Raw genomic sequence first — 15,259 nt, forward strand, 5'->3', positions numbered from 1 at the left:
TAGTCAATATCAATACAATCTAATCGAAAAGGATGCAGTATTGAAATATAACAGTCTATAACAGGATAAAGTACTGAAATAAAATTCTAAAACAGTGCTCAAATGTCATTATCTTATTTAACTCACACAAAATAGAAGAATTTTTAATAGATTTGATTAGAGTGATAGGATGAAATCTGAGTCACCAGAGACTCCCTATAAAACATCAAAAATCTTTGACAATATTAGGAAGGGATAAACATATACATAGCTTGTTAAACCAGTATGTCTCATTAAATTAAAATTAATGGGTAAAAGAGAATTTAAGTTTTACTTGATTTTTACATTCACAAAGAAACTGAAAAATAACCATCTTGCCCTTTAAAATTCTAGCTTAGCCACTATGGAAAACAGTATGGAGGTTCCTTAAAAAACTGAAAACCGAGCTACTATATGATCCAGCAATCCTGCTCCCGGGCATGTATCCACAAAAGACAAAAAATTTTAATTTGAAAAGATACATGCACCCCAATGTGCATAGCAGCACAAATTACTATACATAAAATAGATAAAGAACAAAGATTTACTTTATAACACAGGGAACTCTGTTTAATATTTTGTAATAAACTATAATGGAAAATAATCTGAAAAAAAAAAAACTAGATCACTTTGCTGTACACCTGAAACTAACACAATATTGTAAATCAACTATACTTCAATAAAAAATAAAAATAAAGGGCTTCCCTGGTGGCGCAGTGGTTGGGAATCTGCCTGCCAATGCAGGGGACGCGGGTTCGAGCCCTGGTCTGGGAAGATCCCACGTGCCGCGGAGCAGCTGGGCCCGTGGGCCACAGTTGCTGAGCCTGCGCGTCTGGAGCCTGTGCTCGGCAGGGAGGGGCCAGCGATGGTGGGAGGCCCGCGCACCGCGATGAAGGGTGGCCCCCGCTTGCCACAGCTAGAGAAAGCCCTCGCACAGAAACGAAGACCCAACACAGCCATACATACATACATACATACATAAATAAAAAGAATGTAAGCAGACAAGAATAGCATTAAAAAAATAAAAAAAATAAAAAATAAAAAATAAAAAAATAAAGTAATTTCCTTTAAAAAAATAAAAAATAAAAAAATAAAAATAAAAATAAAATTCTAGTTTAAATAATTTCATGTAATAATTTTAAATTAGTGTACCTTGTTATCTATTGTAATTTCAAGTTGATGCTGAAGTTTTGTAATTTGCTCATTCAATTGGTCAATTTCTACCTCTTTTTCCTGCATTATTTGAGCAAATTTCCCAAATAGTACATGTTGGTCCTGGGTAGAGATAGGATCAGCTTGCTTTATGGCAAATCCCAGTTTCTCCATTTCATCCTAGGAACAAAAATAACCATCCCAGTTGGATAGGGCATTACACGTGATTTTCGGAACATTCGGTCAATTAACTCTTACCAAACTATAGCATCTAAAACATACAAATGAAAAAAAAAATCAGAGCTATTATATAATTATTGTAAATCAATAATTCTTAAAATATTTTGATAAAGGTCTCCAACATTTTTCATTTCTGATTAATTCAAATGTTTATGTTGGCTTGAAGATAAATTCCATACAAATCCATCTGCAGCTAATGTTCCTCTTTTAAGTATTATTTAGCAGCTGGATTTAGCAAATGCTTAATACCACAACTACTACACAAGACCAAAACAATGAATTATTCAGAGGCAAAGTTTTCCTTAAGTAATTACCTTAAATAATTTGTTTTCTTGTTCAAGTTCTTGTAGGCGGGTGGTAGATTCCTTTTTCTGTATTTCTAATTGCATATGTAGTTGCTGGACTTCTTCATTCTTATTTTCCAGTTCTTCTCTGAACTGTTCTAACTGTTCTTCTAAGTTTGTGATCTTTGATACCAAAATTATCAAAAGGAAAGAGAAAAAACTGTTCATACACATGTTTATTTGTCAAGAGAGAATGAAGAGTGCTGTACTGGCCCTATAGTATATATGCTTAAAACACGTGAGCCATGAGAATAAAGGAAAGGGGTTTCTCTAAGCCAGATAGATTTAACTGTGTGGTTTCTAGACATTTTCAAACTAAATACCTTTAAACCATCCTGCCCAAAGCAAAGACGAGACCTTCAGAGGAAGGATACAAGGATCCACTTCCTACCTAAAATTATCCTCTGATAAAGCATAAAAGAGTCATGGGAGGAAGGAAAAGAGTCCACATTTTAGATCTTATTTTACGTTAAATTAACTGCTATCAAAAATGCTCAAGAAAGCTGTAGAATTAGGTCAGTTATTTTAGCCACCAAGTGAGATTAGCTCAATTTAGTCCATATTAATACTTAACCCAATGAAAGGTTTGGCAGCCATGTGCCTTATTTGAGCAGAAGAAAGCAGAGGTAGATGCTGAGAGCAAGAGATCCTTAGGTCTGAAATAACAGAAACTTAAAGAGTACGTTAGTAAAACCATTTTAGGAGAAAATTAGAGTGTTCCTATATATAGGACAACTGAAATTCAGCTCATTTCTGAGCACAGATTACCACTAATGGTAAAGCAATTGCTCTTTGATGGTTATGTAGAGACTGAAACTAATGATGAATATTAAGAGTTTGGTTTAATATTTGGGTTTGGTTGAGGAGAGGAACAGTCATTTAGCTCAATGCTTTGTAGCTTCTTAATACATTTTTAATGAATGGATTTTCAAGTGTGTATTTACCTAATGATCAAAATTGCTGCATTAAAAGCAACCTAAGACACAAGAGCAGCATTTAGTGGCAACTGGCTCAGAAAGTACATATAAATCATTTATTACCTTAGAACTTGAAAGGGGGCATATTCTGATTACACACCGATACGTAATCAGAATCATATCTTAGCATTAGCAAGGCAAAGACCTTCAGAATCATTTAGCCTAATATTTCATTAATAGAAATCATACTGATATTAGTAACAATAGCCATCATTTATAGACAATTTACTGTTAGGCACTGCATAAGATGCTTTATATGTATTATTTTTTTAAAAACCCTATAACAACTTTATGAGATCTTTACTAGGATTATCTCCATTTCAGAGATGAGGAGGGAGTCACTGAAAGAGGAGCACCTTGACCTGCAGTCACAAGGCTAGTATGTGGAAGCCAGTTTTTGAACCTCAGGAGTTTACCTCTGGAAGCTTACATTCTTAACTATCATTTATCCTGCTTCTAATAACTGATGTCTAAGACATATTTAAATAATTTTCTTTAACACTGATATTAAACTCAGTAGGCACACCTTAAATATAGTTAGTAGTTGTGCATATATAATTATCAGGTTAGTTTGTTGAGAACTGTGATGATTATATCTTCTTCAAAGTTACCTAATATAATGGTATTTACACTTATCCCTATCTTCTACGACTACTTTTGATGACAAGGTATTATTTCAACACTTACATAGATATTTAAGTTCAAAATTGCTGCCTTGCCCTGCCTCACCTGATACTTATTTTCTTTTTTGATAAAACAGTTTACGGTCAAATTCTTAGCCTTAATATTCAAAGAGTGGTCCCTGGAGCAGAAGTAGCCTCACCTGGGAACATGTTAGAAGCACAGATTCTCAAGCCCCACCCCAGACCTACTGAATCAGATTCTTCATTTTAACAAGATCCCCAGGGGATTCATATGCACATTAAAGTTTGAGAAGCACTGGTCTAAAGCACTAACATTCCCATCATAAGTAGCTGAACTTGAGGCATCAAAACAGAGACTTCAATTCCCAAAATGACACTGTAAGGCATTCTCTCCTCTTACTCAGCCAGACTTCAGCTGCAGTCCCTGCTGTCTTATTACTGAGTCTATGACAACCAAAAACCAGAAAAATATTATTAAGGTCTAAAAATAGAATGGTAGCTTTCTGGTTTAACCTTGTTCTATTTAGCTACCAAATGATATCTAGACTGTTTGGATTACATTAATTTGCACCTATTTGTGTTTACTTTTAAGTATTCTTCTCTTTCAAATGTGTGTGTGTGTGTGTGTGTGTGTGTGTGTGTATGTATGTATGTATGTATATGTGTGTATACATATCCTAGTTAGATAGGAGATTCCTTGAAGAGCAGTACTGGTTTTACAATTGGACAGTGGTGTTCTACACATAGGAGTTCAATAAATGTTGAATGACAGTCTATAATACTTCTCACCAACAGGGCAAAACATGCCCGGATGTTTTGGCAGTAGAGCATCACAGGGCTCCAGAATCAGAGAAATTGAGGAGGAATTCTTGTTTAACCACTTACTGTGTGACCATGAGCAAGTTCCTTAACCTCTCTTAAGATCTGGTTTACTCATGTGTAAAGTGGAAATATCAATAGAACCTATCCTCCGGGAGAGTGCAAGGGTTAATGACATTAGGCGTTTAAAATACTTAGCACTTTCTCGCACAGACTTCAACAAAGTTAACTATTATTTACTATTGCCATTTGTAAGCTAGATCTCTTTAACTCTATAAAGAGCTAAAACCTTCACAGAGCTAAAGCCTAATTGAAGGCATCTTTTTCTTAAAGAAATTCTTCCTTCTATTTCTCTCCACATTATTCTCCTTCTCTTATACATCCTGAAATTCCTATCTTCTAAGGTTTTCTTCTCTTTCTATTCATTTTGAACTTCTAAATACTGTAATAAACTTTAAAAAAAAGTTTTACACCAACTTCGGCTATGAGAGTAGTGGGAAGTATCTCAGATATAATGACACAGACATCTTATGTTTATACTGTCAGATATCTGAAAACATTTGCCTAGTACAGGAGAGAATGCTTAAGAAGTTATTTTCATTAAAAGATATATGTTTCAATTTTACATTCCTATCTTTCAGTCTCCAGTTACTGAGTGAGTGGGTTCTGACAAAATACTTGTCACTGTTATTCAAACATGAATAACAGTGACAAGTATTAGTAGACCAACATTAGCCATCAGTTTAATTCTTTACTCATTCAACATGTCTGCCTCTGTTTCATCTGTAAAAACTGGGAGCTGGTTGACAGAAGCTCTCAAAGGCCTCTTGTAGTTCCAACAACTATGATTCTAAGTAAATGGTAGGCTTCAAGAAATTAAGGTGTTAAGTAGCGTTAAATAAAATTCAAATGACAATAAAAATATAAAATTAGTAAACTTAATCAATTATCCATAATCAATTATCATTGCCTTTGCGACCAGTTTTGGAGTTCCATCTTTTTAGAAAGCAGACAATTTATCTGATTATTTAGTGTAAGGTAAATCTTTAAATGTTAATTCTTTTTGAAACACACAGAAGTGGTTACATATCAATAAAAATGTTCTCTGTCTCTCACATAAAAGCCAAAAAACAAAATAAATACGAATCTCTTAGATAAACATTAGTCAGTACTATGTGAAAATGAGAAAATAACCATTCTCATGGAAATGATCATTTCCATTAGTCATTTATATAGATGACTTTTTTCTCCTCCAAATTAAGTTCTCCAAGCTATAGTTTTAGCTGACATCTAAATCATTCTTCTATTTTTCAAAGCACTCATTAACATTAATATACTGTTTACATTCAATAAATATTTCTTAAAATATATCAAATGTCCTGAGAAAATTATATGGAAAGAGATAAAAATGTAATTAAAAATGTTGAAACATTTAAAATATGGTATAGCTAGACGACATAGAGTACAATATGCTTTAGAAAAACTAATGGTAGACAAAGGTTTAAATAATTAGGAATTGGAAAGTATTGCTGTTTTTAAAGTGCATTTTCTGGTTTTTTTTTTTGGAAAGGGAGGGAGTAGAAAAACATAAAAGAACTTTATAGAATTACTTTATTATTAACCTTTTGTTTTAAGAACATGTTTAGCACACTGTAAAAAGGCACTATTATCTCCCAGGGCAATACAACTTAAAAAAAAACAAAACCCACAGCAAAGTAGCAGTAATTCAAAGCCTATGGTAAGGTCAAGAGGAAGGTACTGCCTTGTGCCCAAACCTACTATCTCTCTCCACTCTCCTCTTCATTGAATTCATACCTACCAAACCAGCCACCTTTTCTGTCCTCAAAATTTCCTCCCGTGTCCAAGTGTTTTTACTTGTCCCCTCTACTTCATTCCAGTTTATTTGTTCAAATGTTTACTGTCTTCCAAGGTCAACTTAGGCAATAAGCTAAGAAACACTCTAAACTTGGGTTTTAGACCATAAACTTCATTCTAATCAAATGATATTTTCTAAAATAATTCAAGCCACACTGTGTCATTAAAAATAAACTTACCTCTTTTTCCTTTCTGTCTATGGCGTCTCGCTCAGCCTGCAACTGTATTTCTAGGGACAATTCCGCTTTAGCTTCTACAGATCCAAACTGTTTTCGGTCCTCTACCTTTAAATATATAAGAATTTTCTCAAAATTTCAGACATTAAATCCTGACTATCCATTTTAATTGGAGAAGTAGCAATTCTATTTCTCTAATTAGAAGTAGATAATCTACATTAGTGAATGATCAAAGGTTAGAACATTCAGTCCTGAATGCATTTTATACAAATTAAGACAGGAATTGCTTGACAATCTTACAATTCATTTCTCAGATAAAATGAAGGCTATCCCCTCATCTGCTCCCCTCCCAATTTCCTTATCCTGCTCTTCTTTCATTCATTTTTGCTTTCTGTAGCATAACAGGAACAGATCTCATTGCTTCTTAGTTTGGGGTAAAGCATCAGCCTAAACTGGTGCCTACAGCTTTTTCACTTGGCTATTATTTTACAATCACAAACTTACTGATGGTTAAAAGGGCGATTAATTCTTCTGGTTTAATTAATCTTTCTTTATCAGGACTCAGATATGCAAGGAACATTTGGAGATAAGAATTAACAGAAATGGGGCTTCCGCGGTGGCGCAGTGGTTGAGAATCTGCCTGCCAATGCACGGGACACGGGTTCGAACCCTGGTCTGGGAGGATCCCACATGCCGCAGAGCAGCTAGGCCCGTGAGCCGCAATTACTGAGCCTGCGCGTCTGGAGCCTGTGCTCCACAACAAGAGAGGCCGCGACAGTGAGAGGCCCGCGCACCGCGATGAAGAGTGGCCCCCGCTTGCCGCAACTAGAGAAAGCCCTCGCACAGAAACGAAGACCCAAAACAGCCATAAATAAATTAAAAAAAAAAAAAAAAAGAATAAACAGAAATGGTTATGATGTCAGTGAAGACATAAAGATATATACATTATGCAATAATAACAAAGCATCATCAGTGATTTTTTTAATTTTAAAAAACTGATGTTCATGTAACTAAGAGTAATCTGTACTAAAACACTTGATAAAATTAACCCAAAGAAAATGTCACACCTTTTGAAAACTGTCCGTACTCATGAGTAAGGCTTGCTCTAATTCCCTTACTCTGAACTCCAGTTTCTCAATTTCTTCATTACGCTCCTGTATATCCCTCTGAAGCTGCTCTTTAGAGAGCAAAAGCTCACTGCACTTGTCTGTTTTTTCTTTCAGATGATTTGTTAACTGTTCAACCTGGAAATATAATAAGCAAAAACTGTAATGTTAAAAAATGTAAGCATGTTAATAATATATCTTCATTTCAAAAAGGATTTTTAGATGCTATGCTAATTTTATTTTTGATAAGGATAGCGCTATTGTCTCCAATGACAGCAACGTTTTCTGAGTTGATACATCTAAGCAGTACTAGTAAAACAGAAATAATATTGCTTTCACCAAACCTTTTTAAAAAGTTCTCTTAAGACTAAGAGTTTCTCTAGCCAGGAGGAGCAACAATACATTCTTGAATAATGTTGAACTACAAGCTCTAATGGACACCAAAACCTAACAAAGAAAACAAGTTTACAGAGTACTGACTTACATTTATATGTGAGATAAGATGACCTAAAAAACTTTCATGGATTACGTTTTTCTTTCCACAAATGGTTATAGCGATACATATAATAATACGATGGTTCTAAATACCACAGGGATGGGAGGGAATTAGGGACCTTTAATACAGTCACTTGGAAAGCTTTGCAGCCTACAGATTCCACCAGCCCAGAATAGAGATGAGAATGCCAGGTGCTGAGAGGGATTTGTGCACCCTGAAAGTTTCCCTAAGTGATTCTGATATGCAGCACCATTCAAGTGAATGGCTCTGTGATGGAAGGATACAGCAAGGATCAATAAGATAGCTTGTGAAATTAGTTCTAATCAAGTGAAGAGAGAAAGCTTATTTTAAAAAAAGAAATGTGACGGTAAGAAAAAAAGGAATTCTACCTTATTTCAGTGAGATACTTTCAGGAAATTATCTAAAAATGGCACTTATTCCTCAAAACATTAGAAGAAATGCAAGCTTACCTACAATTACAGGTTCAAGGATGACAGTAATAAAGCCTGAGGAGAAACTTTAACAATAAAAGGTGGACTAAGTTTGAAGTGAGGTCAAAGGAAAAGACAATAAAGGAGGTATAGCAAAATGGTACAATATACTGTTACAGTTAGATTTTTTTTTTTGATCCTGAAAAAATCAGAAGCTGGGGACTCAGATCTGGCAAAGTAAGGAGAAAACAAATGGATCAATGATTTGGAAGAAAATCAAATACACACATCCTTGTTAGTTTCTTGAAGTTTCATGAATGAGGCAGCTCACTCTTTTTAAATATAAGAAAACAAATAGTAGGAAATGACAGGAAGTTCTAGAGCTTAAATATTCTTTTGAGTGTCAACGAACACACAGCTACGTTTCAAAATCTAAAAATGTTAGGAACAAGATGAATAACTATAAACTCTGTGGGGATTGATAACTTTTCTACTGCTCCAATAGATAAGGCTGTTTACATCAGTTTCCTTCTATTAAATGAGAATGTAAATAACATTTTATTACAATGAGTTTATAGGTATTTTATACTTCTTTGGAATTTTTAGGGTTTCAAGAACCTTCTCATATTGAAGTAATATTTAAGTTTCTGATTTTGAAGATTTATATACAATAGAAAGAACTCCTTTTAAGTTTTTTATTATATGCATCTTATTTTACACATAATATACAAATTATTGTATGGTAGACAGTATCAGTAAAATTCTTACCTCTCTAGTTTGATGTTCACTGATAGGCTGGAATCGAGGTACGACCTTAAGTTGCTGTTCTAGTTTCTGTATTTCCTGTTGGAATACATCTCTCTCGTGTTCTCTATCAATGGCTTGCTCCTGAAGTTTAATAATAATAGTAACTGAAAAAATGATATTTATTGAAGCTATTATTTCCCTTACTTCCCTTTAATTGTAGGCACAGTTTTGTTTGAAGACGAACAACTGATGATCACGGGAATACCCCAAACCAAAAAGGTTTAAAAAGATAACATTTGTTGTATGGTACATAACCTATTACAGCTCTTCAACAAAAATTTAAGCATTTAAATGTTATCTGAAGCACAACACTTTTAAAAATTCAAGTAATGTTAAACACAGAATGAAATAAATATGTTCTTCTTAAAATCAATTTACTTTTTTGGAAGAAAGGAGGAATTCCACTATTAATTTAGTCATTAAACAAAAAAAAGTAGAACAAATTATGTAGTAAATCAATTTCTTTCATTTTAATCTAGGTTTTACACCTAAAATTATAAAATGTGTAAGAATCTTATTCTCTGATCTGTGAAGATAACACACGGCTTAAGTGAAATCCCAAAGAAGAAAATCCATGTGAAATTAGAGACTTAATAGCTTTTTGGAAGAGAGTAATGACAGCATGACAACTGTTCCAGTCCTTTGCTTCCAGGGCACACTTGTTACCTGTGTGTGTATCTTTTATGGGTTAAACAGTGGTGGCCAATTAGCTTTTAGGATCCTAACTTGCTTTGGCTATTGGTTAAGAAAAAGACTAGGACAAACTTCTTAACTATGAATTTGGAAAGGCTAACTGGTAGGGCTTACTCATAATCTGCCTGTACTGCTTTTAATTCTGAAAGCTGCACAATAAAAATTACTAGAATTTTTACTCGAAATAGTACTTTTCAATTAATTAGTAGATGACACATATAGATGGAAATATTAGAATTTAAGAGTCTCTCCATAATTTAAAATCCACAGCCTAGAAGAGCAGCAAGTAGCACTCCACTGAGAAAATTAATATTAATGTTGAGAATACTTACATCTAAAAATTTTCTCATTTTTTCTAACTGCTTTTCCAGTGCTTGGTTTTGCTGTCTTAAATCCATTAGTTCAGCATTTTTTTCCTGTTCCAGCTCTATAAATCTACTGACTTGTTCCTCGACATCTATTTCTAGAGCTTTCACTTGTTTTTGAAGGTCATCACGTACTTTTTCAGCTTGACACTGTACCTCTAGTTTTTCCTTCATCAGTTTTTCTGTCTCCTGTAGTAATTCTGTTTATAAGTGCAAAAATATACTACATTAAATCACAATTAATGATGTTATGATAGTGAAACCACCCATAACTGTATTCAAATTTTAACTTCATGAAATAAAGGAGCCAAGTTTTACTTCAAACACATGTAAAAAAGGAAAATACTCTTATGAAAATATCAAAATAACATATTCCTATATAAGTAAGCAAGCTAGTATCAATAAAATTGTACAGAATTAACAAAAAGAATATGTCCTGTCACTAAAAACAATATTTTTGTGAAAAGAGCATAGCAAATGACCCCCTCAAAATCCACTTTCACTATAAGGAAAAGAGCAAAGTCTAACCAAATTCAAGCACAGAAACAACTCACCTCAGGCAAAAATCAATTCATTTAAACCCATAAAGTCATTTTTATATGCATACACAATACACACAGAGATCAAATACTGTAGACCTTTAACCAAGGCAAGTAAGAGTTACAGAAAAGAAATACAACTAGAATCAGAATTTCCTGTTAGCCTTACTCCTTATTAGATCCACATTCCTGACTTAGTCTTGCATACTCACATGTACGTGTATCACGGGAAAATTGACAAGTATGAGAGGTAGTGTGGTGTGGTGCTTAAGAGCAAAGACTGTGGGTTCACATCCTAACTGTCACTTGTCTCTGCAGCACTTAACATGATGTCCTTCAATTTCCTTATATGTAAACTGGGGATAGTAACAGTACTGATCTCTAAGAGTTATTGTGGAATCAAATGAGTTAATACATGTGAAGAACAGTGCCTAGACTATGGTAAGCACTACATATAAGTGTTAGCCATTATTATTAATATTAATCATACAATAATAAATTACATATAGCAAAGTAGAACAATTCTCTAATGAAGAAAATGGAAGGAATATTACTCTAGAGTCTTCACGTTAACTGGTCTGTCAACACTGTACTCAGGATTAGAAATCTACAGAAAACATCTTTCCTTTTAAAACAATACTGATTTAGATGTTAATATAAACGTTAATCAACCAGAAAGTCTCTTTATTAAATTTCACTGATCCTATTGATACCATCATCTTATATACTTCCTGATTTAGAACAGAGTATTTTGAAAACTCATAGGCTGTAAGAGTTTAATATATTTGTTAAAGAAAAAAACTTTTAATAAACCAACATTTTCTTTAAAAAACTGAAATGGTCTTCAGCTCTGTGGAATAACAGATATAATAAGATGATGGTCACTATGAATCTCAGTTGTTAATTCCAAATATAAATATGTATTTTTATTTTAAGAAGAGTTTTTCTGTTGTTAAAGGGAAAAACTGTAAGTATGAAACAAAACAGCAAATTTAGAGATATGTTAGTTGGTTGAAAAATCCAAGGGTCACCCAATGGCCATGCAATTGTATAAACACACCTGCTCCAGGTGCTGCATCGACTGCAGCATCTACTAGTCCTATTAGGAAAGAAAAAACACACACACAGAACAAAAATATGGTAATTTACATGTCTTCTATTTCCTAAAATAGAATAATACACATACACAAAAGAATCAGAAGTAAAAGTTGAAACCACTGATTATTATCATGGGTAATGTTTTCAGATGTATCAGTATTTCTTGAACATTTTACATGTATCACACACATACTTTCCACATTAAAAATTCCAACCCTAAACCTGTGCTAAACAAATTTGAGCAACCAGAAAAAACTTCACCATATTACAAAAATGCATGTTGTATCTCTAAATTGATAAAATTCAATTAGTAAAACTACACATTTATAATCTGACTGCATGTGTAATATAAAAGTGAGAAGATATGATTAAAAGGATTTAAAGTTCCACTTTAAAGTGGAACTTTAAAGTAAGTCCACAAAGACTGACTTTTTTTTTTTTTTTTTTAACCACCAAACAAACTTCAAGATGTTACCTAATGTCTCATTTAAGAAAAGATTAAAGGTTATTTGTAAACTTATTTATTCTTTGAAGTCCCGCTTATATTAAACTAGATGTCAGCCTGCTTCTAAGAGCCAGGACCTTTTCAATCTATTATCTTGCAGGCTGAAATCCACCTCACCTGCTCACTACTAGTGCAGGTCAGTGCTCTTATTTAGTTAATCCAAGTATACATTTTGCTGCCTTTCTGCAATTAAAAGAACTAAATCTTACACAGTTTAAAAAATATCCTGCCTCATTATATGCAGCTTTCTCTTTAGGCAGAGGTTTGAGGATAAATGAAGAATTATCTTTTTCTGTCAAAATATGCCAAAGGAGAAAGAAAAAACATTTGATTCCACATGGTTGGCTAATAAGACAATTACCAATAAGGTAGATTTTCTTATTATTTTTCAATCCCTATATAAAATATATAAATAATGGCACTGAAAGGGGGAAAAAAAGCCATCTTGAACTTTTCAGGAATGTTTCATATAAAGTCTAAAAATACATACGCTGTTCAACTGGGCCTGCCTCAGCTTTCATAGCTTCCTTCTGCCTCGACAGTAATTCTCTTTCTTCTTGGATCTGCTGTTGTTCTGCTTCTAGTTCTTGCAATCTATTACCTGCACATAACAACTCTTGCTCAAGACGATCTATTATATCAGTTTTTTCCTGAATTTGCCTTTCAAAAAGCGTTTTTTCATCTGCATAGCCATCAATGACACCTGTAAAATAAAATTAACAAGGAATGTAATTATTATTTCAAGTTTTACCATTATACTTATATAAATAATAAAAGGTGTTCTGTTAGCAAATTTTAAATCATTCCAACCTATTGAGTCTTGAATGAATTTGCTGCTGATGATAGCAGTAACTATGGTATGTTCAATACAGCCTTTTCTTATTAAATATGTGTCTAAATAAGAAATTCCTCTGAATTTTCTATTATTTGTTATGCTAATGTATCACATCATGTACGTATAACACACTTTATTAAACGGATATAAACAGATAGGTTCCTGGAAAGCTTAATATAAATCAGATGCTTGTGAACTGAATCACATTTTAAATATACTAGAGAAAGTTGATATTTTAAGTGATTCTAGAAGGCCAACACCCACAACAGCACGGTAGGATATAAACAGCATGGAGCTTTACAGGCTTAAAGCCTGGAATCACAATTTCATGGTGACTGAACAATTTATTAGCATCTCTTTGCTCCAGTTTCCTCATCTTTAAATTACAACAGTTGTCTTAGGATGGTGGGATTATGGTAACAATTCACTATCGTTCATTTCTGTATTTTCTAAAATTTTAAATACTTTCTATAATTCTACTAAGTACTTTTTATAATTAAAAATATATATATAGTTTTAAAAACTGCTTAGAAGAATTCTGAAGACAAACTATAACTACTTTTCAATGGGCATTTGAAAATAAAAGTAGACTGGTGGTTTCCAAACCTGGCTTGCACCACAATTTATTTTTAGACTTGAAATTTCTCCACCCTCAGTTGCCAATGGCAGGGTGCTCACCCTCAGCCTTACTGAGCTCCACAGCCAGCTGTTCTCTGGCCCTGCACTCCTCATGAAGGCGCTCTCGCAGTTCTTCTTGGCACTTAAGGGACTCTGTCACTTCTTGTTTCTGTCTAAATGACTCACGCATCAATTGTGTCTGTGTAACTTTCGCATGTTCCAGCTAAACAAAGAGGCAAAGTAGACGTGAAGGAAGACAAATTGTTAAGAATACCAGTGTCATTCCCCATTAAAGCTTAAAAAAAAAAGAACTTTAACTGAAAATAAAGATACACTGTTGAATTGTAGTCATTTAATATTTCTAGTGCATGCTAGTACTAGTAGGTAGGGTAAATCAGTAGATAAGTAGATTAGCTGTGTATAACTTTCCGTAAGATATGTATTCTAATTTTATTGAACAACAACAAAAAAAGCTTCTTTTGAAAATAAACCACTTTACATCACTAGATCTGTATGCTATCATATGAAGAGAGATATAAAATTAATAATACACAGGCCCTTTTTGTATTTGGTAAAGAATTTTATGTAACTATGTGTTCTATGATAAGCTTTATGTTTTCTGTATTTAACATTTATTGACTGCGACTCCTACTGTACACTGTGGGGAACTAATAATAAATGATTAATGCAATGTCATCAATGAATAAAATCATAGTGGCACAAAAAAATGAAGTTTAACCCATATTTTAACTAAAAGCTTTATACTTCTGTCCATTTGTGAAACATCTACAAGACTCTAAATGAATATTCAGTTTATTTTCAAAACCTTAGAATACAGAGGCATTATCTATAAACACAGCCTCCTTAAAATGCTGTCATTGGCATATACTGACCACATTCTTAAACAATTTTTAAGATGACAGTCAAGTACAGGCTCAAGGCCAAAGCGCTCAAAAACAGTGATCATTGTTATCAGCTGCATGAAACTGCAGAAAAGCACTATCTCTGCTTTAGTTTTCTGGGCTTCTTACTGCTAGCACCTGCTTTATCTGTTTTTATTAAAACAACTACATGGGGAAAAATTGAGCTCAAATGTTTCTGGTATTTAATATCAACACCATTACATTTAAAAAAAATTTACCATAGCATTTTAAAATTTACCATAGCAAAGAGATTTTAGAGTTACTAAGTAAAGCTTTCTGTGGTACCATTTTGTGGTTGGATAAATCAGTATCTCACATATCTATTGTGCAATTATTCTTGTTTTAATAAGATGTTTTAAATATCATTCGCAACCCATTACTTGAAAATAATATGCATACACATTTAAGACTCATAATGGAAAATTAAGCACATATTTTAATCACAAAATATTTCCTAAAATATCTGTAATAATATGTTGTTACCTCAACAAAGATAAAACTTTATATATATTTTTACTTTTGACTGACAAAAGACTATTTTCCTTTAAATGTGGATAACCAGTATACATTAATTTTTAAAATTAAAAAATGACCATAA

The 15,259-nt window shown here is 33.2% G+C and overlaps 1 protein-coding gene across 17 annotated transcripts in view; it reads right to left on the minus strand.

Annotated features, from left to right (window-relative positions):
- AKAP9 (A-kinase anchoring protein 9) overlaps window positions 1–15,259 on the minus strand; it is a 149,783-nt gene that overhangs the window by 26,571 nt on the left and 107,953 nt on the right. For 11 of the 17 annotated variants that reach the window (XM_082398162.1, XM_082398159.1, XM_082398169.1 and 8 more), the window contains 9 exons: window positions 13,799–13,961; window positions 12,776–12,988; window positions 11,743–11,781; window positions 10,111–10,343; window positions 9,047–9,166; window positions 7,313–7,489; window positions 6,249–6,353; window positions 1,725–1,877; window positions 1,171–1,350 (listed from right to left, as the gene is read on the minus strand). In XM_082398162.1, the coding sequence (XP_082254288.1) occupies window positions 1,171–1,350; window positions 1,725–1,877; window positions 6,249–6,353; window positions 7,313–7,489; window positions 9,047–9,166; window positions 10,111–10,343; window positions 11,743–11,781; window positions 12,776–12,988; window positions 13,799–13,961 (1,383 nt within the window). The remainder of the gene's footprint in view (window positions 1–1,170; window positions 1,351–1,724; window positions 1,878–6,248; window positions 6,354–7,312; window positions 7,490–9,046; window positions 9,167–10,110; window positions 10,344–11,742; window positions 11,782–12,775; window positions 12,989–13,798; window positions 13,962–15,259) is intronic. The other 6 variants (XM_082398163.1, XM_082398161.1, XM_082398170.1 and 3 more) reach the window with 1 other exon arrangement.

The sequence above is a fragment of the Balaenoptera borealis genome, assembly GCF_965194805.1.
Source record: "Balaenoptera borealis genome assembly, chromosome: 7".
Classification (NCBI taxonomy): Eukaryota; Metazoa; Chordata; class Mammalia; order Artiodactyla; family Balaenopteridae; genus Balaenoptera; species Balaenoptera borealis.